Genomic DNA, 24,713 nt, shown 5'->3' with positions numbered 1-24,713 from the left:
TGTTGCTATTAGAATGTTAAGAAATCCTACAATCTGTGTCTAGTCTGCTATATTTTTCAAATGAAAAATAAGTTCCAATGACAGGTATTTGCTGGCTGGATTTTTTGGTTTTGTTTTTGAGATGGAGTCTCCCTCTGTCACCCAGGCTGGCGTGCAGTGGCCTGATCTCGGCTTACTGCAGCCTCTGCCTCCCGGGTTCAAGCAGTTCTCCTGCTTCAGCCTGCCAAGTAGCTGGGACTACAGGTACATGCCACAATGCCTGGCTAATTTTTTTTTTTTTTTTTTTTTTGGTATTTTTAGTAGAGATGAGGTTTTGCTATATTGGCCAGGCTGGTCTCACACTCCTGACCGCAAGTGATCTGCCCACCTCAGCCTCCCAAAATGCTGTGATTACAGGCATGAGCCACCATGCTCAGCCTGGCTTGGAGAATAGTGACTGTATCCCAGGCATGGGAAAGAACACAGGGAAGGGAGAGGGCATTTTTACAGACTGACCTTTTAAGAGTCATGATAATCCTGCAACGTCAGAGAGGCTGGTGCTCTACCCCTGAGAGTGGGGTGGGGAGGGCTGCTGAGGGGCCGCAGCGTCCCACGCTGAGCTGGTCAGGGCAGAGCTGGAGGATGTGGAGTCTCCCAACTTTGCCCAGGTGGTCTATGCTGACTCCGTTTCTGATGGACCCTGGCCTGGCCTTGTGCCGTCACCCCCAGCCTCCCCGACTCGGCACTGTCCTCGGGTGTGTGGGTGGCTGGCCGTGTGCCATCCAGCTTCCGGCCCTGGTTGCACTCTGGGTCCCTCCTGCCTCCTCCAGGCCCCAGCCCCAGTGGTGGTGCTTCCTCTTCTTATGTCCCCATTCCTCAGCTGTGTCCCTGGGTCTCGTCCAGCCCAAAGCCCTTCCTGCCCCAGTACTCTCCTCACCCCACACCTCAAGACTTCCAGAACACAGAGTGGGGCTGCCCTCCTGTCTTCGCTGCTCCCTGTCATCTGGCTCCCTGCCCCCAGCGGCCTCTGCCCTCCCTGCCCTCCATCACCCGACTCCCAGCAGCCTCTGCCCTCCCTGGCCTCCGTCGCCTGGCTCCCTGCCCCAGCGGCCTCTGCTGCCTCGGAATGAAATTGGTGTAGCCCAGGGTCTGCCCCTGGCTGCTGGCACTGCTTTCATTCCGTTGCTTGACAGATGCGACCTGAGTGCCCACCGTGTATCGTGCAGCAGCCCAGGTTCTGGAACCACGTTGGGGATTAGGCAGGAAAAGCCTCTGTCCTCCTGAAGCGTCTGTTCCGGGTGGTGAAATCACAGGAAGCAGCGGGAAAATGAATCTCAGGCATTTTCTCAGCTGCAAGGCCTGTCTGTCCCTGGAGTTCCTAAGCTTCAGCCAGCGCTGGGTGTGGTTCCTCCGTCTTCTGTGTCTGTGGCCCTGACCTTTCTTCCATATTCCAGTCCCGAGTGTTGATGGTTCGTGGGAGGGAGCCCTGGACCCCCGCTGTCCATCAGTGCCTGCCTCTGGCCCCCTTGTTCATGCGACCCCCATCCACCCTGTCGGCTGGGCCAGCAGCCCCAGGTTTCCCTGGAGTCCTTCCTTTTCCACTACTTCCCACACCAGCTAGGAGTTGGGATTTCATTTGCATCTGGGAATGGTCTCGAAAGTGTCTCCGCTGAGTCTGGAGGACAGATTGGTGGGAGAGCGATGGGATCCCACAGTCTCAGAAAAGGCCTTTCCGAAACCCCAGTTGGATCATGTCCTTTCCCTCCTCAAGAGCTGCCATGGGCCGGATGTCCAGGGAGCTCCAGCCCCTGCAGCACCGTGTGCTTGTCACTCAGCCCCTCTGCCTCCCTCCCTCCCTCCCTCCCTTCCTCCCTAGACAGCTGCCATGTGCCAGGTGCCTGCCCAACTTGGGATTTAAACATAAACAACGATGCCCTTTTCCTCAGGAGTTAGTCTTTGAGGAGGCCCAGTCAGGGGAGAGACAGTTTCCATACAACGTGATCAGTGCAACCCTAGAATGTCAGCTCATTGAGGGAACATGGGAGGGAGCCACTGGTGCCTCCCAGGTGAAATCAAGGAAGGCATCACAGTGGAGGAGATGCTGGAGTTCCTGCAGGATGTGTAGAAGTTTGCCAGGCATGAGGCACAGAGCACGGAGGCAGGAAGTTGCTAGAAGGTTGGGAGCAGACAGCCAAGTGTGGGGCTGGTGTGCTGAGCTTGGCAAGGCCAAGGGGGACGAGATGAAAGAGAGGTGGGGGCCAGGGAGGGAGGAAGGTTTGCCTGTGTGTCCGTGTGTTGTGTGTCATTTTCTCGCCTCTCTCCATCTGCTTGCGAAGCCTCCCTGACATCTGCCTAGTCCAGCTTGGTAGTCACAGGCACTTAGAAGTGCCTGTAGAAGGCCACTGGCAGCATTGGCCCTGACCTGTAACCACTTTTGCTCTTTACCAAATTCTAGGGTCTGGGGGGTGGCGGGAGAGCCTTGGCTGCTGCCTCACCCTCCTGGGCGGTTTTAAGCCTTCCCGGAGCACAGGACATCAGTGTCTTGGGGATCAGGCCCTAAAAATGGAGGAAAATGCCAGCCAAAGTGCTTTTTCCTGTTCCCCTGCAGTCCCTCACTACAGCACACTTCCAGGACCTCTGTCCCACCCTCTCCCAATCCATTCCGTGGCAAATTCTCCAGTGGGCCATGCACCAGTTCAGACCCCATCCACCCACAGGTGGCCTCAGATCCTGCAGACGAGGGCTTGGTCCCAGGCAACCGTCCTCGCCTCGGATGCCAGTCACACGGCCAGGCCTCCGGAACTTCTCAGCAGCCGCTGTAAATCAGGGTTCCCACGCCCCATTTTTTGTGTTCAGTTAATTTGCTAGAGCAGCTCACAGAACTCTCAGAGAAACACCCTGCTTGTGTGTACTGGAGAATGACATAGGATATTAGAAAGTATGTGGATGAACAAGGCTGCCTCCCGGGTGCGGCATGTGGGGGCGGGCGAGGGGCTCTGGGCCCTCTCTGGTGCCTCCCGCAGGAACCTCCAGGCGTTCAACTGTCTGGAATCTCCCAACCCCTGCCCTCCTGGTTTTTGTGGAGTCTTCATTATGAAGTTATGGTTGATTAAACCACTGGCCATTGGTGATCGACTCAGCCTTTATAGCCCCTCCACCTTTGAAAGTGACAATCCCTCATCATGCCTTGGCCTTTCCTGTGACCCCAGCCTGAAGCCACCTAGAGGTGCCCAAACTGCAGTCCACCCTTTGGCATACAAAAGATGTTCATTGCTCTGGGGATTCCCAGAGTCTGAGGAACTCTGTGTCAGGACGAAGACCAAATACGTATTTCACAGTATCACAGGCCCACAGGCTGGTCACACGCCCTGCAGCTGCATAATTTCTGAGCAGGGACCTGCTCTGCCAACCTGAGCTCCTTGTAGGGCTGGGCCTGGCCTCGGCGGCATCCTCCTTCCCAGGTAGGCTTCCGGGAGCCCTCGAGGAGGCAGACTCACTTGTGGCCGGCACAGGGTGTTTTCACGATGCAGAACATGTGATGAAAAATGAAAGGGGCCAGGCGAGGGGGCTCACACCTGTCATCCCAGCACTGGGTGGGGGCCGAGGCAGGTGGATCATGAGGTCAGAAGTTCAAGACCATCCTGGCCAAGATGGTGAAAACCCCATCTCTACTAAAAATACAAAAATTAGCTGGGTGTGGTGGCGGGCACCTGTAATCCCAGCTATTCGGAAGGCTGAAGCAGAGAATTGCTTGAACCCGGGAGATGGAGGTTTCGGTGAGCCTAGATCACGTGACTGCACTCCAGCCTGGGTGACAGAGCGAGACTCCGTCTCAAAAAATAAAAAAGGGATTTTTAACAGCGTCCGGGTCAGGTGACTACCAGGCAGCAGTGCAGGTCCTTCATTTCTCCACGAGAAGCTGTATGCGGGAGGCTCTGCCCAGGCTTCTGGAAAGCAGACGTGGGTTTTGCAAGCAGGGCAAGGTGGGGAGGGGCCATGGCCAGGGTGGGTGGGGGAGGCCTGGGCTAGGTAGGGGAGGCCAGGGGCAGGTTGTGGGGGCTATGGCTGGGTGGGGGAGGGGCCAGGGCCTGGTCGAGGAGAGGCCAGGGCCGGGTTGGGGAGGCTCCATGGCTGGGTGAGGGAGGCCAGGACTGGCTCCATCTGGGCTTTTGCTTCCCCGCGTTCATTTTCCCTGCACGGCCAACGTATGTCTGAAAAGTGGGCTGCCATGGACCCCCACCGTCGACAGGACAACTCTGTCCTCTTTCTCCTGAGCTCCTTTGTAACCAGCGATATCCGTTTCTGGGCCCCGTAAGGATCCTTTCTGGCAGGTGTGGGATCAGAGGGAGCGTGGGTGAAAGGCCAGGTCGGGAGGAGGGTCCTGGCCCAGCCTCCACCTGATGACCTCATGTGGCTGTGACAGGTGACCCAGGCTGTGTGTGCCTTCGTTCACTGCGTCTTCCCCGGGGGGTGTCGCCCACGTCAGCACAAAGCGTGCATCACTTGAGCTCGTTATTATGTTGTCACGGGCCTGGGTCCCAGTCCTGGCTCTAACGCTACCTCCTGATGTGAACTTGGCCAAGCAGTGCCACACCTCTGGGCCTTCAGGTCTTCACCCAGGATGGTCAGGCCTTGAAGCCTCCGTCTCAGGGCTCTTGTGAGTCACCAAGATTAAAGGTGACGGTGATGATATGAACTGGGCGCCAACAGCAGTGCTGGGGCTGGAGTAAGTGCTTCGTTATTATTGATAATAGTTAACTGTATTGTGTATCATTAATAACACATGATTAAGTGCTCTTTTAATAACTGTGGCCCAGGCTCCCTTCTGATAGACGTGGAGCCCTTCCACATGATTGCTTCAGATGTGATTTGAAATTTTGAAACAATGTTGTGTGTTTGGAGACAGTGGGCCTGACACCAAACAGCCCGTCTCTGGGCCCTGCAGCTTCTCACCGCCCCCCTGAGCCCCTCAGAGGAGAAGGTGCTGAGCGGTGGTGGCTGTGATGAGCCACAGCGGGACGAGCATGCAAGGGACTCCCTGGCCTCTGGGCTTGATGTCCTCGGTCTTGTGCCCAAGGTGGAGCTGGTGCAGGAGCTGCTCCTGGTGGTGTCCTCCCGCCTCGTGGGGATGGCTCCTCTGTCCCTCCCACACTGATATGCGGTCCCTCTGCCCATGATTTCTGCACAGCCACTCTTCAGTCCTGCTCAGATGTCATGCTCTGTCTGCTTGGGTCAGCCTCGCTCTGCCACCCAGGCCGGAGTGCCATGGCACAGTCACAGCTCACTGCAGCCTCGACCTTCTGGGCTCAAACGATTCTTCCAAGTAGCTGGGACTACAGGTGTGCGCCACCATGCCTGGCTAATTTTTGTAATTTTCACAGAGACAGAGGGGTCTCGCTGTGTTGCCCAGCCTGGTCTCGAACTCCTGGGCTCAAGTGACCTGTCCCATGCTGGCATCTGTACGTCTCTTTACCCCACCAGCACTCCTCACACCTTCCACTGACTGGGCTTATACCTGGCACTCTCTGTGTCCTCCACAGATGCTGAATGAACAAGCTCACTCCTGGAGACCAGCACCATGTCCTGTGCTTCCCCCATGATTGTATGTTATTAGGTTTGCTGTGTTTTATTTTTGTATTTTTATTTATTTATTTATTTATTTATTTATTTTGAGACGGAGTTTCGCTCGTTACCCAGGCTGGAGTGCAATGGCGCAATCTCGGCTCACCGCAACCTCCGCCTCCTGGGTTCAGGCAATTCTCCTGCCTCAGCCTCCTGAGTAGCTGGGATTACAGGCACGCGCCACCATGCCCAGCTAATTTTTTGTATTAGTAGAGACGGGGTTTCACCATGTTGACCAGGATGGTCTCGATCTCTTGACCTGGTAATCCACCCGCCTCGGCCTCCCAAAGTGCTGGGATTACAGGCTTGAGCCACCGCGCCCGGCCTATTTATTTTTTTTGAGACAGAGTTTTGCTCTTGTTACCCAGGCTGGAGTGCAGTGGCGCAATCTCAGCTCAGTGCAACCTCCACCTCCTGGGTTCAAGCAATTCTCCTGCCTCAGCCTCCTGAGTAGCTGGGACTACAGGCATGTGCCACCATGCCCAGCTAATTTTTGTATTTTTAGTAGAGACAGGATTTCACCATGTTGACCAGGATGGTCTTGATCTCTTGACCTCATGATCCGCCCACCTCGGCCTCCCAAAGTGCTGGGATTACAGGTGTGAGCCACACCATGCCTGTTCAGATTTGCTGGTTTTTGAAAGCCATCCTCTCACTTTCCAGTTGAGCCACCCCATCCACCCCTTGGCCCAAGCTCCTGTGGAATGCACTGTGCCCGCATCACCCGTGCTGCATACCCCTTGGCCCAGTTCAGGATGGCTCAGGCCTCCTTTGTTTCCTGTTTCCTGCTGGGAAAGATGCAGAAACCTCTCTGGGACTGAGGGGGATGCAGAGGTTAACCAGGACCAGGAAGGGGTTAAATGAGGCCTGTGGGGTGGGCAGGTGAGGTGCTGTCCCTGTGCCTCCCCAGACCTCCTGCCCCCAGCCAGCCCGGCGGCTTCATCTTGTCTCAACACCCCGATTTCCCTGCGTCTGACACGCGCAGAGGCACGAGCGCAGAGACGATCCGAAGCCCCATCCAAGTCATGATTTCTTATTATGTGCTCTGTGAATGTTAATAACCAACAGCTGGTGCTGTTGCCTTTTTTAACCCTCCTCTCCACTCAGGATGCGGTGGTAACTCTGCCTGAGTGGCAGGTGGAGGGAGGCGGTGTTTTGGAAGCTGAGCTTGGAATCAGTAGGACGTGATGGTGGCTGCTTTCGGCCGGGAGAGGTGGCTGGGGTGGGTGCGGGCCTGGAGCGTGCAGGGGGTTCCCAGGCCGTGTCAGACGCTCTTCCGACGGAGGGCAAGGGCCTGCTTGGTGGTGCTGCAGCCTGCCGAAGCCTTGGTAGAGAGATGTGGCACGGCCCTGTGTGGCTGGGTCCCCTGACCCGCCGGCAGCCAGGATGGAGGAGGCCGGTGCTCCCTTTGCAGGACATGGGTTGGAAGCACAGAGAGACGTGCCTTCCTCCTGAAATGCTTCTCCCCTTGCCTCTGGCTTCTGCGTCATCCCAAGCAGCTGGTGGCTGGCGTGAAGGCTGTACCTCTGTGGGGCCTTCTGTGACTGGGTGTTTGCAGGCGGTCGAGCTGTGTCCTAATGTACGGGAAGAGGGGGCTGGCCATGCCTTGTCCCACTTGAGGCTTGACCTCATCTGTTGTTCTGAAAGCAGAGCCAGGGCCTGGGGAGCCAGCGCTGCCTTACTGTGGGTGGGGAGGGTGAAGTTGGGTCCAGGCAGGAGGATTAGGTTTGCGGGAGTGTGCTGGCCAGGCAACCAGGCCTGGTTGGGGCAGCGGGAGCCCAGGTCCGAAGCTCAGACAGAACAGGATTCGCATCCCCAGTCCCTGTGTCAGGTTACTTAACCCCAAGCCTCAGAGCCCTTGCACGTAAAACAGGGACAGTCATACCCACCTCACAGGGCCACTGTGAAAATTAAATGAGATTCTGCATGAAGCAGCTAGCTTGGTGCCTGGTGTAAGCATAAGTACCCGAGAAAGTATATAAATATTTATAATTATATATATATCCGAACTGTATATACATTTAAATATCTGAACTGTATATACATTCAATATCTGAACTGTATATACATTTAAAGTCATTTGGCAGCAGGGCCTGGGTTCCAGATGGGTCTATGGCAACAGAGTTGTATCCAGCCTTTCTGCTGCTGACCCACTGGGGCAGGTAATGCTTCTAACAAGGCTGGCTGATGGCGCTTCAGGGCCGAGCAGGGCTGAGCTTACGATCGGAGGGGCCAGTGACCCAGGGGGACCATCTGGGACCCGCTGAGGGGTGCACAGGCCTGATTACAGCTGAGCCACAGTCACTCACGGTGTGTGTGTCTCCTGCCCGTCTGCCTGGGCACTGTCAGCTTCTTTAATCCATGTGACCTGCAAAAATCCAGACCTGGTCAAAAAATGAAGTTGGAGCAAGTGACTTCAAAGCAGTTAGCATAAGTGGCCTTTAAATAGGAATTCTGCTTATCCATTTAAAATAGATTTTGACTTTGCCCAGTTTGATTTCCGTTTGGGCTGATATCCTTCTAGATTGTTTTCTGTGTATATATAGATGCTCAATGCTTGTAGATACAGGCACATCTGCGTGTTTACGTGGTGGGGCGCCCTATGGGCAGCCTATTCCCATCGTGCTGTTTTTATTGTGACAGTTTATGGTGAGTATTGCCCATTCACTCCGTCGTTACGTCGTCACTTTTTCTGTTGGGTCATCCTGGTTTCTATTGCTGCATAGCTTTCCCCTAAGCCCAGTAAAGGTTTCCCTCTTTCAGGTTTGATTTCTAGCATTGGGAGCACAGTTTGGGGCACGGAACACGCTTGGAGGCTCTCCCTTGGTGCGGCTGTCATGCACTGCGGTTGCGGCCACTCAGACATCGCTGTGTCTTTCCCTGTATTATCGGGGTCCGGGGATGATCTCTCTGTAAACATTATCTGTAGCGCGGTTCTCGACGAGAAGCCGGCTCGCCTGTCAATTCCAATGCACTGGAACGCTCAGGAAAGTCATTTTCCAGATGAAAGTTTGCTATTTTATTTTATTACTTTTTAAATAAGATGGGGGTCTCACTCTTGCCCAGCCTGGTCTTGAACTTCTGGCCTCAAGCAATCCTCCCACCTTGGCCTCCCAAAGCCCTGGGATTAAGGCATGATCCACCGTGCCTGGCCCTAAGTTTTGCTGGTTGATAAACTACTCCCTTCGATGGGACACTCTGAGGACAAAGGGCTGTGGCTTGTTCATTTTCAGAATTCCTAGAATAATGCCTTACGTGCAGTGTGGAATACACATTTATGAACTGCAGCTCCAAACGTTTGAACTGACCATCTTCAGGGTTCATTTCTGCGGCATGGTGTGCGTTTTTCAGGCCTCCTTGTACAGAACCCTTGAGCACAATTGCACCCTTTTGGTTGAGGGAACCTCGTGAGCAGCACTCTTGGTGCGATAGGTGACAATGCCGTGAAGTTTGCCTGGTGACTGAGTGGTTGCAGCCGCGGGCACTGTGAGACGGCAGCGTCTGCTTTCAGAGCAGTTTCATTTCCTCCCCCGACACTGGCACTAAGCCCCTTCCCATCTTCTAATCTGTGGGAGCATGGGACCTGTGCCACAGAGCCTGGTGGATTCTGCATCGTGAAATGGATCGGTGAGGACTCACAGGCCAGCCTGGGTGTGAAGCATCTGAACTTTGGAGTGTGTGGCCTGGCAGACCTTTCTGTCATATTTTGACTCTTGGGTGCCGTCTGGGAAGGCAAGGGGCGGGATGGGGAGTTCTAGGAAGCAGAAGCATCACTGAAGTGGCCCGGATGAGAAGTATGTTGATGAAGGCGCCTGATCTGGCCTTGGAATGGGTCTGCACTCCTAGGTGGCCGCAGCACGCACCCGGGGAAGCAGGCAGGAGCCATTGTGGGAAGGGGTGGGTAAACATACCCGCTCCCCACCTTTAGTGAAGGATTCCTAGGTCATTTCCCTGTGGCCGGGCCAGCCTGGGTTCATGCTCCATACCCTGAGAATGAGGCCCACCTGGCCACCCCCCACCACCTCCTCAGACACTTGTCCTGTGTGCGGCTCTCCCTGGTTTGGGCTCCCACAGTGCTGCTGGTCAGCATCACTCAGTGTGGATGTGATTGGACCCTGCCTCGTGCTGCGGAGCAAGCACTTGTCTTCCTGCAGATTGGTGTGTTCCAGGAGGGATCCTGTCTTGCCTTTTCAATTGTGATATCTTAAGTAGCTTCCATTGTTCATTCAGTTCTGCAAATGGCCATTGTGCCGGGCACTGGGAAAAGGAAGGTGAACAGAAACAGAGGTGGCCTCTGCCCCTCGGGAGCTGCCAGCCCAGCCAGGGACGTGACAGGAGCCCACAGCCACCAGCGCAAGGTAAAATCACAAATCTTGAGATGAGGCAAGAGCCAGTTCTGGAAGCTCTTATGGTGGAAGGGGTCTCGGAAGGCTTCCTTGAAGACGTGGTGCTTCTGCTGAGGTCTGAGGGCTACATAGGTTAATGAGGAGATGGTGTGGCCCCAGACAGAGAGAGCAACACGTGCAGAGGTTTTGTGGCAGAAGGACCAGGGACTGACAAAACCCCACACAGCTGGAGCTTGGAGGTGGAGGACAAGGAAGTGGAACAGGGGAGGCAGGTATAAGCTGAAGTTGAAAGGAGGCAAGGGCAGCCTGAGCGCCTTATCAAGTGGGGCGGTGGTCGTCCCAGCAGAGCAGGAAGCTTCTGTCGGCTTTTAAGTTGGGAGGGATGGGAGAAGTGATGTGATTAGATTTGCATCTTGAAAAGATCAGCCTGGCTGCGGTGTTGGGAACCAGTTGGAAGACGGCCACGGTGGGGCGGGGAGATTTGCCAGGCGGCCTTGGTGTGGGCATGGGCGGTGGCAGCAGAGTTCAGGGACGGGGCTGGAGGGGAACTGACAGGCTAGAGAGAGAGCTGGAGTTAGAGACGGATTATCTGGGCAGGAGGGAGGAATGATGGGGGCCCAGGACATGTGCTGGGTTGTGGCTTTTGTGACCGACGGATGCTGGCTGCCTTCCCTGAGACAGGCGTGGTGATAAAGGTCTGAGATTGCCACCCGCCTGAACTTTTATTGTGCTAAGGGTGTTCACGACCATCTCCCTTGATCTCCTCTTCTGCAACCTTGGGGGGCTGTTACCACCAACTGACAGATGAGGAAATGAGGCTTAGAGAAGGCGGGTACTGAGTCCGAGGTCACCTCTGAACGCCACACCCTGCTCCCTCCTGCCCCAAAGCCTGTGTCCTGTGGGCAGTTTCCTGGGGAACCCCCTTCACTGTGTTCTTGAGGGGTAGGGAGGATGGTGGGTCTCGGACAGGAGCAGGGAGAGAGGGTGTGCAGTCTGAAGGCCTGGAGTTGTGTGGCTTCTGCCTGGGGTTAGGTGCAGGAGCGAGGCTTCACCAGTTTAACCCTCGGACGCAGCTCCAGGCTGCAGGGTGCGTGAGGCAGCCAAGGCTGGAAGCCAGGACTCTCTTGCCCAGGGCAGCTCCACTCCAAGGAAGCCCAGCTCAGGCATGGAAGTGAGTGGCCGCCCCTGCACCCCAGGACTGTCCTTGACACAGATGGTGAAGGGCTGTGTTTGCACCAAGGTGATGTAGAGGCCAGCTTGCCCACTTGCTCATGGGTTTCTAAAAATACCACTAGTTTAGTTTTCTTTATCGGAACCTGGGAACAAAGAACATAAAAAGAAGAGGCTCAGCCAGGTGCAGTGGCTCACACCTGTAATCCCAGCACTTTGGGAGGCCGAGGCAGGTGGATCATGAGGTCAAGAGATCAAAACCATCCTGGCCAACATGGAGAAACCCCCATCTCTACTAAAAATGTAAAAATTAGCCAGGGGTGGTGGCGTGCACCTATAGTCCCAGCTACTCGGGCGGCTGAGGCGGGAAGATTGCTTGAACCTGGGAGGTGGATATTATAGTGAGCCGAGATTGTGCCACTGAACTCCAGCCTGGGCGACAGAGTGAGACTCCGTATCAAAAAACAAAACAAAACACAAAGAAGAAGAGGAGGCTCATGACTGTCTTACTGTTCTGAGATTTGCTAGAACAGCAATTGTGTGTCATTTCAGTGGGAGCATGTCAGTCATCTTTTCGTGGCCCCAGCCTCTTAGGAGCCCCCCAGACCCCCTGCCAGCCAGAGACACTGAAGGAACATAGAGAAGTGTGAGAGATGGCAAGAACTGACTGTGGGTGCCACCAGCGATGGCTGGTAGCCTGAAACAGGTGGCCCAAGGTAGGGTGGGAGCGTTTTTCTCTCCACCTGGCCAGCCACGAGCTCTTCCTGGAGTCTGGGGAGCAGGCAGCACTGCACGCTGTGGTGAAGGCAGAGGTTCCCAAGCTCAGCGGGGACAGGCCTCGACCTGACCTGTGGAGGGTGACCAGTCCCTGCTGCTCCTGTCCCGGATTGGTGGGCTCTGTTTTCATGGTCCTTGAGCAGGGGACAGGGCTCGGTTCCGTGGACACTCTCCTGGTTTCTCTCCCTGCCCTCGTGGCCTGTGAGCAGAGGACAGGATTCAGTTCCGTAGACACCCTCCTGGTTTCTCTCCCTGCCCTTGTGGCCTGTAAGTAGAGGACAGGACTCAGTTCCATGGACACTCTCCTGGTTTCTCTCCTGGCCCCCAGCAGCATGTGGTTTCATCAGTGAGACAGTGCCCATAGGCGTGTGCCCACACATCCTTCAAAACCTCCCGCTGGGCAGCTGAGCACCCCCAGCAGGGGCCTCTGGATGAGCTGAGAGCAATGTTTCAGGAACAGGAAGTCAGTGACAGAGCAGGATGGCATAAGGTGCAGGCTCGGGAGGACCGAGGGCTCCAGACGACTCCAGGGCCAAGAGAGATGATGAGCCCCCACTTCTAGGGCTCCCGAGCACAAAAGCAGAGAGAGGGTCCCAGTCCTGGTTGGGGGCGGCTGTGGACTGAATGTTTATATCACCCGAAAAATCCCAATGTTGAAGCCCTTACCCCGATGTGATATTTGGAGGTGGGAATGTTGGGAGGCAATTAGATGAATTCCTAACGATGGAAGCCTTGTGATGGGATTGGCGTCCTTATCGGACAAGGAGGAGGCCGCCAGGCCTCACTCTACTGTGGGAGGATACAGCAAGAAGCTACCATCTGCACACCAGGAAGAGCCCTCCCCAGAACCCGACTGGGGCCTTCAGGCCTCTGCAGCTGTGATAAACAAGCTGTGTGGTTTCAGCCACTCGGTCTATGGCATTTTTGTCACAGCAGCCTGAGCTGACTAAGATGGGCAGAGGCTGTCCCGTCCCCCTTGGCTGTGTCTGTAAGGGAGGGCAGCCCCAGAGAGAGGCCAGGCTGTGGGGAGGCTGTTGGGCTTCCTGCTGACAGCTGGACACCTCTCTCCTCCCTCTTGGGAGACAGCACGGGGGGTGCCGGGCCAGACTCCCCAGCCTGGGCCGATAATCCTAGAGCCAGCTTCAGGGCCACACCCACGACCCCAGCAAAGCTTTGTCCCACGGCCAGCCTCGGCACCTTCTCTGCCCATTCCTTTGAGAGCCATCAGCTACATCCCCAGGGACCCGCCTGAGCAGAATCAGCTCTCTGGAGAGCCATGTGCACCAGCCTGGCACCATGGCAGGGAGGGTGTGACCGAGTCTCCTGAGGTCTGGACCAAGGCCCTGCTTTACCACTAATGAGCTGTATGACTCAGGCAGCCGGAGCCGTCTCTGAGCCTTGGTTTCTTTGTCTGTATAGTGGGGATCGTAACATCCGCCTCCTTCACACTCTGTGGCCTGGGCTGTGGCACCTGGTCCCATAACTGCTCACCAAATGCGCCGTGGGGGGTTGATTCCCTCCTGTTCCCACACCCTCCTTTCCCTCAGCAGCCTGCGTGGGGCAGAATGCTCTGGGTGTTTTTAAGGTGAGCTGCCCCCAACCTACTTGTGTGTGGAGGGTGCAGAAGGAAAAGCTCACATCTCTGGAGGCCACACTCGTTTCCACCTGTGCGCCATGTCCACAGGGATGGTGGGGATTTGCGAGGAAACCAGAGCTAACCAGCACCGGCACTTCCTTTCTCTCTCCTTTGCCCACATTGTGTTTCTGGAGCCTGCCTCATGGGCAGATGGTGGCCCTGTTTGTCGAGGTAGAAGGATTGGGAGCAAACGGTGGGAGGGGTGGAGAGAGGCAGCTCTCTTGGGGAAGGGGAGGGTCACCAGACTGTGTGAGGGATGGTGGCCTAGGGCTCCGGAGGGACAGGCTACTGGTCCCTGGAGAGGCTGGAAGCCAGCCTAGCAACAATCCAAACCCAAGACAGACACAAGGATGGCCAAGTGCTCCCACTGCCTTTCGAGGGTCCATGAGAGCTTGGGAAGCAGCAGGCCAGCAGTGAGGAGTGTGGACGGCTCAGTGGACCCTCTGCAGATGTGCTGGGCCTCAGAGAGCTTGAGAAGCAGCAGGCCAGCAGTGAGGTGTGTGGACGGCTCAGTGGACCCTCTGCAGATGTGCTGGGCCTCAGAGAGCTTGGGAAGCAGCAGGCCAGCAGTGAGGAGTGTGGACGGCTCAGTAGATCCTCTTCAGATGTGCTGGGCCATCAGAGACCCCAAGCCTACGACCTTTCTGAGAACCGGAAAGGGGCCCCAGTTATGGCTGATTTTCCTGCCAACCCAGAGGGACAGGAGCTTGGAGCAGATTGCATTTTATTCAAAGAAATAAAGTGAGGTGACATTTCTCATATTGGAGGATTGGATGGTAGCAAATCCATCCCCCCATCCCCCGGAATGTATCATAGCTTCCCTCCCCTGTGAGCTTGCCCCCCCACCCCCACCCCAGGAGCACTGAACTCAGTCACCCAATCAGGCCAGTGACGACATGCTTTGGGAAGCCAAGTTGGTGACATTTTCCTCTCCATGGAGAGGTGTGCTCCTTGCTCAGTTGGCAGCCTGCGAAAAGGCCAAGCCACGGATCCAGCCTTTCCTCAGCGGGGAGCTGCAGAGAGCCCCCACCCATGCAGGGACCAGGTGGCTTCCATGTGGCAGAAAGATGGATGAGCTGGGGCAAGGGTCCTGAGGAGTCGCCAGCTATTGCTGAATCAGACTCTCCCAGGTTTGCTTGGAGCCAGTCTCAGCCCCAGCAGTCCGCCTCTGCCTCGCAGCGTGCTGCTTCTGGCCTTTCATATCTCTGCTTGTGGCTGTGCATTTAGGAGAAGGAGGATAAGTACAGTCATGCATCACGTAACCACATTGCGCTCAGCTAATGTGGTCCCCTGCCATTCTAACACCACGTTTTTACTGTACCATTTCTATGATATATTTAGAGACAGAAATACTTTCTATTGTTACAGTTGCCTTCGGCATTCGGTACAGTAACATGTCGTACAGGGTTGTAGCCTGGGAAGCAGAGTATACCAGCTAGCCTAGTGCAGCCGGCTACACCGCCGAGGTTCATGTAAGTGCAGATACTCTACATGGTGTTTGCACAGCGATGCAGTCACCTTACAAGGCATTTTCTCGAGACATATTCTTGTTTTTAAGCGACAGTAATTGTTAAGTTATGAGTTTAAAGCAAAGCCCCTTTCCAGCTCCCAGAAGCTCCTGGGCTTGGGGTCTGATGGCCCAGCACACCAGTGGACTGTAGAATCCAGATTCTGGCTATTTCTGTGTCCAGAGAACATGATAAAATGTCTCTAGAATCAGACCTGAATCCAGGACATGCTTGCCATGTGAACCCGAGCAAATCCTCAAACTCTGCCAAGCCCCAGGTTCCCCACCTATAAAATGGGCCTCAAGTTTATGGAATGGGGGTGCGAGGATCACTAAATGGAGCTTGGCATATAGGAGGTGCCTCGAGTTTACGGATGCGGGGATCATTAAATGGGACCTGGCATAAAGGAAGTGCCTTGGGTTTACGGAACGGGGGTGCGGGGATCATTAAATGGGGCCTGGCATAAAGGAAGTCCTCAGGTTGCTAGCAGCGTCTCTCACGAGTCTAATGTCGGACACAGGCAGGCTCTGGGTATGCTTGTGCAAATGTGTGTCTCTTTGTTGAATCACATTATTTCCTGCCCCATTTCCAGGTAGCACCACGATCTGCTCATGGAGACCAGATCACAGGCTGCTGTGTTTGCCTGTACCCTCCCCTGGCGCTGCACGTTTGGGTTGTTTCCAGTTCTTTGCTGTTGAAAATAATGCCATTGTCAATAACAGCAAGCTTAGTTTTCTGCCTGATTCTAACAGAACCTAACTGTGGAGGGAATCTGTGGATGGGGCCAGCCATTATGTCCACAGCCAACTAAGGGTTTTGGGATTATCTGTGCCTTTGGGGCGATTGGTTCCTTCTGTCCTGAAGCACGAGCCACTCCTTGGGAGATGCCAAGTGTCCCTCAGTTGCAGTGGACGAAGCCCCTCTGTCCGCTGCAGCCAGAGGAGGAGGCGGCTGCAGTCTTTACAACCCTGTGTCCTCTCTCTTGTAGAAAGTCTGCACCAAGTGCGGGATCGAGGCCTCCCCTGGCCAGAAGCGGCCACTGTGGTTGTGTAAGATCTGCAGTGAGCAAAGAGAGGTAGGGTGTCCTGGCGGACACGGGAGGGGCGTTGGGCGGACTGGGCACTTCAGGAGGGGATGGGCGGATGGTCACTGGGAGGGGTGTCTCCGGAGGGCACGAAGGGCTGACTACTGGGGAGGAAACATGGAGCGACACTGGCTGGCCGCCTCCTCACAGGGGTGGCCGTTCTACTGGGAGAGGCCGAGGCTTCAGTGGGAAGCGCCTCGCACAGAGTGTGTGCAGCGGTTACACAGTCACAGTCGCAGCTACCCAGGGTGAGTGTTGGCCGTCGCCTGGCCCTGCGGTGAGTTCCCGGCTGTGTGAATCCGTTTCATCTTTACACGCCCCGGTGGTGCTCCTCCTGATGGGGAGATAAAGACACATGAGGTTGAATAATCAGCGAGCGCCGCTGAGCCAGTTAGTTGGGGAGCTGGAAACAGAAGGGGCGCGAGCGCCGCCAAGGTCTGCTGTCACGGTGCTGCCCCAAAGCCCCTTCGGCTGTTAATACGATTCTAGTGATTCTAGTTCCAGCCCCGTTTGAGGGGAGGAAATCAGGGCTCCGCAGGGACTCCGAGGCAGTAAGAACCGAGTGGGAACGGAGCCGGAACAGCTTCGGGGAAGTGCCCTGGGGAGGCAGGCAGGGACACAGGCATCTGCTCTTCAGACAGGGCTTTATTAACTTTGTAGATCTCACTGTCCACTTGGGATGTGCTTTTCATCTGCGGGTAACCAGACACCTTCAGTTCTGGAAAACTCAGCCGTGACGTGCCATTCCCTGGCCCCAGAAATCCCTCCGGTGCACTCGGAGCCCTAACCACCCTCTGCAGCCCCAGCTGCTCTCGTTCGTGTTTTCATGTCCCGCCATGCTTCCTGCGTTCGTGTTTTCATGTCCCGCCATGCTTCCTGCGTGGATTCCTCGGTTCTGCCTTCCATGTCACTCAGTCTTTCCTTGAGGGCCCCTCCCCCGGGGTCGTGGGTCGTCTTTCTTAGGGTTAGTTTTCCTTGGATGTTTTGGAATTTTGGTTTGTGCACTCATCGTATGTGATGGTCCATTTCTCTTCCTTCCCACCCAGCTCTTCTGGCTGAACGGTTTTGCAGCTGCCTCCACCTGGGTCCTAGGTCGCCGGCGTGGAGCCAGGCATCCTGGGTTTGTGGTGAGCTGCCCATCTGTGGTGATGACGGGATTATTCCCAGATCCTCGTCCCAGCTGTGACAGCTTGGCCAAGCCCTGCGGCTGCCGCCTTGCTTTCCTCTGAGCGCATGTCCTTGTACGTGCTCTAGTCCTGGGGCAGGAGCCTGCTGTTTTCTTTCCCAGGTGGAAAATCCCCTCACCAGCCTGATCTCTGTGACTCTGCTCTGGTCCTCCACCTTCCAAGGGACACTTTTAGTCCCCAAACCCTGGAAGACCAGTCTCCCAGCTGCCTCTCTCTGCTTCTGGACCCAGAGCTCTGCAGGCTGTGGCTTCACCCCTCTAAATGGCAAATACTTTGAATTTCTGATCCATTGAGATATAGATCTTGTTTTTACACACATTTACTTGCTGCTATTGTTAAAATATTTTCCTCTATTACAGCTTTATCTTTGGAATAGGGAAAGCTGCAGGTAGGGCCTCGAAGTGTATGCTAGCATTCTGTCTTGCTGGGAGTCCCTGACTCCTCTTCTCCAGATGAAGTTAGTAATACCCACTTCACAGAGTTGCTGTGAGAATTCAGTATGACTGCTAAAGTGGGCAGAACGTCCAGTGAAGAGTAGATGTTCCATAACTGTTAGAGGTCTCCCTTCCTCCTCAGCTGGACATCTCCCCTTTGAACTTGGGGTCCTTCTAATCTCTGGGGGACCCCTTTGAAGTTGCAGATGTCCATGGAAAAGGAAATTCCTTAGAACATTATCTTGTAGGGAAACACTTAGTAGGATGAAATGATGGTCATAGCTGAGCTGTGGGAGGGCAGAAGTGAAGGAGTTTTAAAGGAAAAGAAGGTGAACGGAAGGAAAGACAAATTCAGCAAACTTGATTTAGTTGAGGGCTGCTCCCTCACTATGAGTCACCCTCACACTCCTTAGCAGTCTCGAGACACCACCAGCCTGTCCTAATCTCCAGCGCACTGCAGTGCCCAGAAAAGACCGAAATGGCTTAGGATGAATTTTCTTATCTTTCTTAAGGCAGAGAATATGAGGCTGTGCATTACACTATCACCTTGTCCTTGAATTTTTAGAGGCTAAAAAACTTAGCCTCTAAGGGATCAAGAATGTTCCCCTCTGCAGCACCAGTGTAACAGTGGGCATTTGTTAGGAATGGATGGGGCCGGGAGCATGGTCATAGTATCTGAGCCTGGGTACTATGTGCTGGATCTTTCTGACTGCGTTTGGGGTGTAGGAAGGCTGGCGTAATTGGTTTCCTAGTGCCCTTTCTTCTTAGAAAAATGTCTAATCATAATGAAGAGGTAACTAACTGGAAAGGCAATTTAAAATGTCAGATTTTAAGCTGGTTCTGAGTCTGTGATAAAAGTTCGGAGTTCTGTCTCCCTGCGAAAGCCAGATCCTAATGGGAGAACTTGGGTTTTCTGATGAAAGCTCTTGTAGCACTCTGCCCAAGCCCTCTTATCTTCCTTTCCCTTCGGTGCTTCACTTCCATCATCTCTGGCTGTAATTGTAAGTACTTTTTCTGGAGTGAGTCGAGTGCTGGTGAGACATTCCTGGGGCTGTCAGGGGGATGTTGCTGCCTGTTGTATGCATTTTCACCCAGTGGCAATGTGAGTCTCAGCCCCTCTGCTCTGGGGGAGCCTGCAGTCTAATGCATTTATTCACGTAGGCAGCCGACAAATTTATTGAGCATCTACTATATTCCAGGCAAAGTAGCTCTTCCAGTGGGAGAGGGAGACCACAAACCCAGTAAATTCTGCAATGTCACAAGTGGTGAGCAAGTCCTTAGGGCAAAGGGGAGAAGGGATGCCAGGGACATTGCTATTTTATTTGGGGATCAGGGAGGGGCTCACTGACAAATGACTTTTGAGTGGAGATCCGAAGCACCTTCTGTGGCTGTGTGGAGGGAAAGCATTCCAAGCAGGGGTAGAGCAGGTGCAAAGACCCTGATGCAGATGTGTGCACTTGGTAGATTTGAGGCACAGCTAGGAGACCAGTGTGACTGGGGTTGAGTTGTGGCTGGGGAGAGGTTGTCAGATGTATTAGTCTGTTCTCAGGCTGCTAATCAAGACGTACCTGAGACTGGGTGATTATAAAGGGAAAAGGTGTAATGGACTCACATTTCCACATGGCTGGGCAGGCTTCACAATCATGGTAGAATGTGAAAGGCACGTCTTCCATGATGGCAGGCAAAGAAAGAATGAGACCAAGTGAAAGTTTCTCCTTATGAAACCAGCAGACCTCAGAGACTTACCCACTATCATGAGAACAGTCTGGGGGAACCCACCCCTGTGATTCAATTGTCTCCCACCAGGTCCTTCCCACAACACATGGGAATTATGGGAGAACAATTTAAGATGAGATTTGGGTGGGGACACAGCCCAGCTGTATCAGCAGAGATATGATAGGGTGCTCTGACCATGCTGGTGCTTCGAGACCTTTTGAAGGACTGTGTTGCTCAGGCTGTAGTGCAGTGGCACGATCTCAGCTCACTACAACCCCTGCCTTCAGGGCTCAAGCAACCCTCCCACCTCAACCTCCCAAATAGCTGGGACTACAGGTGGGCGCCACCACACCCAGCTAATTTTTTGTATTTTTGTAGAGGTGGGGTTTTGCCATTTTGCCTAGGCTGTTCTCAAACTACTGAGCTCAAGCAATCCACCTTCTCCAGTCTCCCAAAGTGCTGGGATTACAGATATAAGCCACCATACTTGGCCAGAATTTTTTATTTTTTTTGAGACAGTCTCTGTTGCCCAGGCTGGAGTGAGTGGTGTGATCTCGGCTCACTGCAACCTCCACCTCCCACGTTCAAGTGATTCTCCTTCCTCAGCCTCCCTGAGTGGGTGGGACTACGGGCATGTACTACCATGCCCAGCTGATTTTTTGTATTTTTGTAGAGATGGGGTTTTGCCATGTTGCTCAGGCTGGTCTCACACTCCTGAGCTCAAGCAATCCACCTGCCCCAGTCTCCCAAAGTGCTGGGGTTACAGGCATGAGCCACCACACTTGGCCAAGACTCTGGTTTTATACTCAGTAAAATGAGGCACAGAATCTGACCCCCCTCTTCTAACAGTACTCTGACTGCTGTGCTGAGAGTAAATTGCAGACTGTCTCAAGGCCAGCAACACAGTATCTTACTTTTCTTATTTAATATTGCCCAGATATATAAGTTCTTGTCTGTTGTTACCTTTGGAAGTTTTCATTTTTTAACATATATACATTTTTCTCTTTTCTGATTATAAAATTAATATGGATCATTGAGGAACATTTACAATTATAGACAAGCATAAAGAAATACACACCTTCCAAAAATCCGGAATCCGAAACAACCCTGTTAATATTTAGTGTATTCCATTTTTCTATGTTCTTTATGTTATTGAACCTATGTTCTTAAATGAATATTTTAAGTCTTTCCCAGTGTAATGAAGAACTCTTTGTAAACACCTCATTGGTATTCTGTCATATAGATATTCTAAATGAGGACATTTAAATTGTTTCCATTTCTTTTTTTACTGTGTGCATAGCTCTTTGTCTGCATTTTAGATTATGTCCTCAGAATGGATTTCTAGAAGGAAAATGATTATTTTCTTGGAGACTCTTGAGTTATTATTTTTATTTATTTAATAATTAGCTGGTGTATAATTTTATGTAATTTAAAAAATGTGCATGGATGATACATTTTCTGAGTCCTTGGCTATCTGATAATGTTCGCCTTTATATAAGAAAGACCACTTTACTGATAATGCAGTTAATCCAGGAGAAATGGAAAATGTAACAGGAGAATTGGTACCCAGAAAATGAGAGAGAATAGTGAAACTGTGAAAGAGCTGATACATGTGTTTTTTAAAAATTAGCTAACTCAAAGATATAAGAGAGGCCGAGTATGGTGGCTCACACCTGTAATCTCAACACTTTGGGAAGCTGAGGCGGGAAGATCGCTTGAGCCTGGGAGTTTGAGACCAGCCAGCCTGGAAAATGTGGTGAGGCTTTGTCTCTGCAAAATAAAAATTACAAAACTTAGCTGGGCACTGTGGTGCGTGCCTGTAGTCCTTGCTACTTGGGAGGTTGATGTGGGAGGATTGCTTTTGTCCGGGAGGTGGAGGTCGAAGTGAGCTGAGATCATGTCACTGCACTCCAGCCTTTGTGAGCAAGCAAGGCTCACTGAGGTCTTTAGAGCAAGATCCTGTCTCTAAAATAAAACAAAATATCTAAGAGAAAGAATAGAAACCAAGTTGAACAAACTAGACCTCTGAGAAAAGTACAAGCAAATTTGAAAAAGACCCCGGAACCGTTCTCATTCCTAAAAATGAAAGATCTCACTTTAAAACTCAGTTGAACTGTATTTTAGTCATTTCTTAGTGCGATGAACCTTGTCATTCCTCTTAACAGCCACAGATGTTTCCTTATCGTTTGCTTCTCATTGATTATTTTTTATTTTCAATTCCTGATTGGTGGTCCCACCTGTCTGGTTCCCGATTTCCTCTATACCACTGTCATGGAGACAAGGTTCCGGAGACCACACAGAACCAGGACATTTTCCTGATGAGCTGCTTGCCTTTGTAAACTAGCTGCTTAGCTCAGCGCTCCGTTCCACAGCTCTTGACTCTCTGCTCCGTTCCCGCTGTGGATTGGTACACTCTAGTCCATCGCCTGGTTTTCTTGCTGGTGGATTAGTAAACTCTGACATGTGTTCAAGATTTAAAGAAACAAAAAAGGGAAGAAGCCTGGGTGCGGTGGCTCACACCTGTAATCCCAGCAATTCGGGAGGCTAAGGTGGGCAGATTGCTTGAGCCCAGGAGTTTGAGACCAACCTGGGCAACATGGTGAAACCCTGTCTCTACAAAAAATACCAAAATTAGCCAGGTATAGTGGCATATGCCTGTAGTCACAGCTAGTCAGGAGGCGGAGGTGGGAGGATTGCTTAAGCCCTGGAGGTCGCGACTGCAGCGAGCTGTAATTGCACCAGCACACTCCAGCCTGGGCAGTTTACAATTCTAAACTGTGCTCAAAAACAGTTGTGCACAGTGTCAGGGATCGTAATAAGGTTGCAGTGAGCCTCCATAGGTCGGGTTGAGGAGTGTCCCCACCGGGCCTGGGAACTTCCGCCTTCTCTGCAGGGCCCAGTGCTGCTTGCTCCCTAGACTCACCAGACTCAGTCGTACATGGTTTTTTGGTGTTTTGTTTGGTTTGGTTTTTGTGGTGATGGCATCTCGCTGTGTCACGGCTGGTCTCAAACTCCTGAGCTCAACCAATCTTCCTGCCTCTGCTGCCCTAAGGGCTGGGACTACAGGCATGAGCCACCATGCCTGGCAGGATTGGTCTTTAAATAATCTCCAACTCTCGTATCCTGGAGGTGACCAGCAGCCCGCTGGGGTCTTCCAACTAGGAGAATCCTCCTCAGTCTGGGCCTCACAGGCCTCCGGATGTTCAGGATCATCGGGGGCTCCCAGGCTCCGCAGCCAGCTCAGCCGCTGGTGGGAACTGGCCGTGCTTGCCAAGCCCAAGCCCCTCATCCTTGCGGCACCTGCTACCCGGGCAGGCGGCTTGTGCTCACTGCGAGCCGCCATCTGCTTCTCCATGTGGTCTCTCTCCTGCTTCTGCTGTTACTTGCAGTTTGGATTTTTGCTGCAAACAGCTTTGCCAGAGGGCCCCCTCCGGAGGTCTGTGAGTGCATTCAGGAGTGGGTGGCTGGTGCTGGGGCGGGCGGCCGCCTGAGCACCCCTCCATCTGTGCCCAGCTCACTCTGGGCTGCTGTCACAGCGTCCCCGGGGGACCCGGATGGTCACACTTCCTCAGTGTGTTGGTCACCTCCCACGCCTTCGTGGCTCTGCCAGAGAGACCCGCTATCAGTGCAGCCCTCTGGCCTCCCACACCATGGGCAAGTGGTGGTGGCAGGCTCCTGGTGCCCACCCGCCCCCAAGGCAGTCTGCCGAGTGGGGACACCTGCACTGCCCTCCTGTAGATGGACGGAGCCATCCCACCTGGCCCAGCTCTCTGCCTGGGGTGTGTACCTGAGCCACGTTTCTGCACTGGAGAGAGTTTGCCTCTGAGGCACTGATAGACCCAAGAGTCTGCTGACTCCCAGCACAGTGCTCCAGTCCATGAGTTAACTGCTCACACCGGGGCATGCCAAGGGAGTCCCACCGTTCACAGACGTGAACTGAGTGCCCATGAAGGGCCAGGCCATGCACATCTCACTTCATCCCCATGGGAGCCCACTGTCCTCTGTGGCAGATGGAGGAGCTGAAGCTTAGAGAGAGGAGGTCACTTGCCCAAAGACACCAGGTAGTAATTGATGGAGCCAGGGCTGAAGTCAGCTGTGTCTTACTCCAAAACACTGTCTGACAACTCTGTTCACTGAATCACTTATTCATCTAGTATTCATTGAGAATTTGCCATGTGCCAGGCCCTGTCCAACACCCTGGGAAAACAGCAGTAAGTGAAATAGCCAAAGAGCTCTGCCTTGAGATGGCATTCTATCAGGGGCCACGGCTGGGGGGTGGGGAATAGACAATGAAACATAAACAAATAAGCATATCAAATCATATATGAGATGCTGAATTGGGGAAAGAATATGTAGGTCAGGCACAGTGGCTCACACCCAGCACTTTGGGAGGCTGAGGCAGGAGGACTGCTTGAGGCCAGAAGTTTAAGACCAGCCTGGGCAACATGGTGATACCTCGTCTCTAAAAAATAAAAACTCCAGCCTTGGTGGCATGAACCTGTAGTCCCAGCTACTCAGGAGGCTGAGGCAGGAGGATTGCTTGAGCCCCGGAGTTTTAAGCTGTAATGAGCTATGATCATACCACTTCACTCCAGCCTGGCAACAGAGCAAGACCCTATCTCTAAAAAGAAAGAAAGCGTGAAAGAAAAAGTGGAAGTGCGTAAAGGAATGAGGAGTGCTGGGAATGCAGGGTGCAGGGAGGTTGCAGTGTTACAGTAGACCGGCCACGTACCCACTACATGCCATTAGAATACCTGTTTCTTAAAAAGCAGAAGCGAGCGCCGGTGAGGACGTGGCGAGGTTAGGGGCCTTGTGCATCGCTCTTGGGAAGGCAAAGTGGTGCAGCCACTGTGGAGAGCCGCATGGCGGTTCCTCGAGAAGTTGCACAGTCACCACTGGGCCCAGCGATCCCGCTCCTCGGACGACGCGCAAGAGAGCTACAAGCAGGGACTGAAGTAGACGTTTGCGCCCCTGTGTTCACCACCACGTTGTTCACAGGAGGCCAGACACGGAAGCTACCCGAGTGTGTATTGTCAGATGAATGAAGAAACACAACGTGGTGTATGCATGATATGATTCCTGCCCTTCAGCCTCACAGAGGAAGGGAGCCCTAACACTTGCCACATCATAGGTGAACCTTGAGGACACAGAGGCACAGAAGGACAAAGACCGCAGGCTTCTGTTTATAGGAGGGCCTGGGACAGTCACGTTCACAGTGACAGAAAGCCAAGCAGCAGCTCTGGGTCCGGCAGGG

At 53.5% G+C, this 24,713-nt stretch overlaps 1 protein-coding gene across 8 annotated transcripts in view; it reads left to right on the top strand.

The window, feature by feature from the left end:
* Positions 1 to 24,713, top strand: part of RPH3AL (rabphilin 3A like (without C2 domains)) — a 128,546-nt gene that overhangs the window by 48,653 nt on the left and 55,180 nt on the right. For 7 of the 8 annotated variants that reach the window (XR_002477938.2, XM_064378149.1, XM_021667272.2 and 4 more), the window contains exon 5: positions 16,027 to 16,113. The exons of the other annotated variant lie outside the window; for it this stretch is intronic. Coding sequence is in view for 6 of the 7 variants with exons in the window: in XM_064378149.1 (XP_064234219.1) it covers positions 16,027 to 16,113 (87 nt within the window). In the remaining variant the exon portion in view is untranslated. The remainder of the gene's footprint in view (positions 1 to 16,026; positions 16,114 to 24,713) is intronic. 8 annotated transcript variants of the gene reach the window in all.

The sequence above is a fragment of the Aotus nancymaae genome, unplaced genomic scaffold (genome assembly GCF_030222135.1).
Source record: "Aotus nancymaae isolate 86718 unplaced genomic scaffold, 86718_ANA_hifiasm-v0.15.2.pri h1tg000018l, whole genome shotgun sequence".
In the NCBI taxonomy this organism is placed as follows: Eukaryota; Metazoa; Chordata; class Mammalia; order Primates; family Aotidae; genus Aotus; species Aotus nancymaae.
The sequence above is the reverse complement of the archived record's forward strand: the minus strand, read 5'-3'. Positions and strand labels throughout refer to the sequence as shown.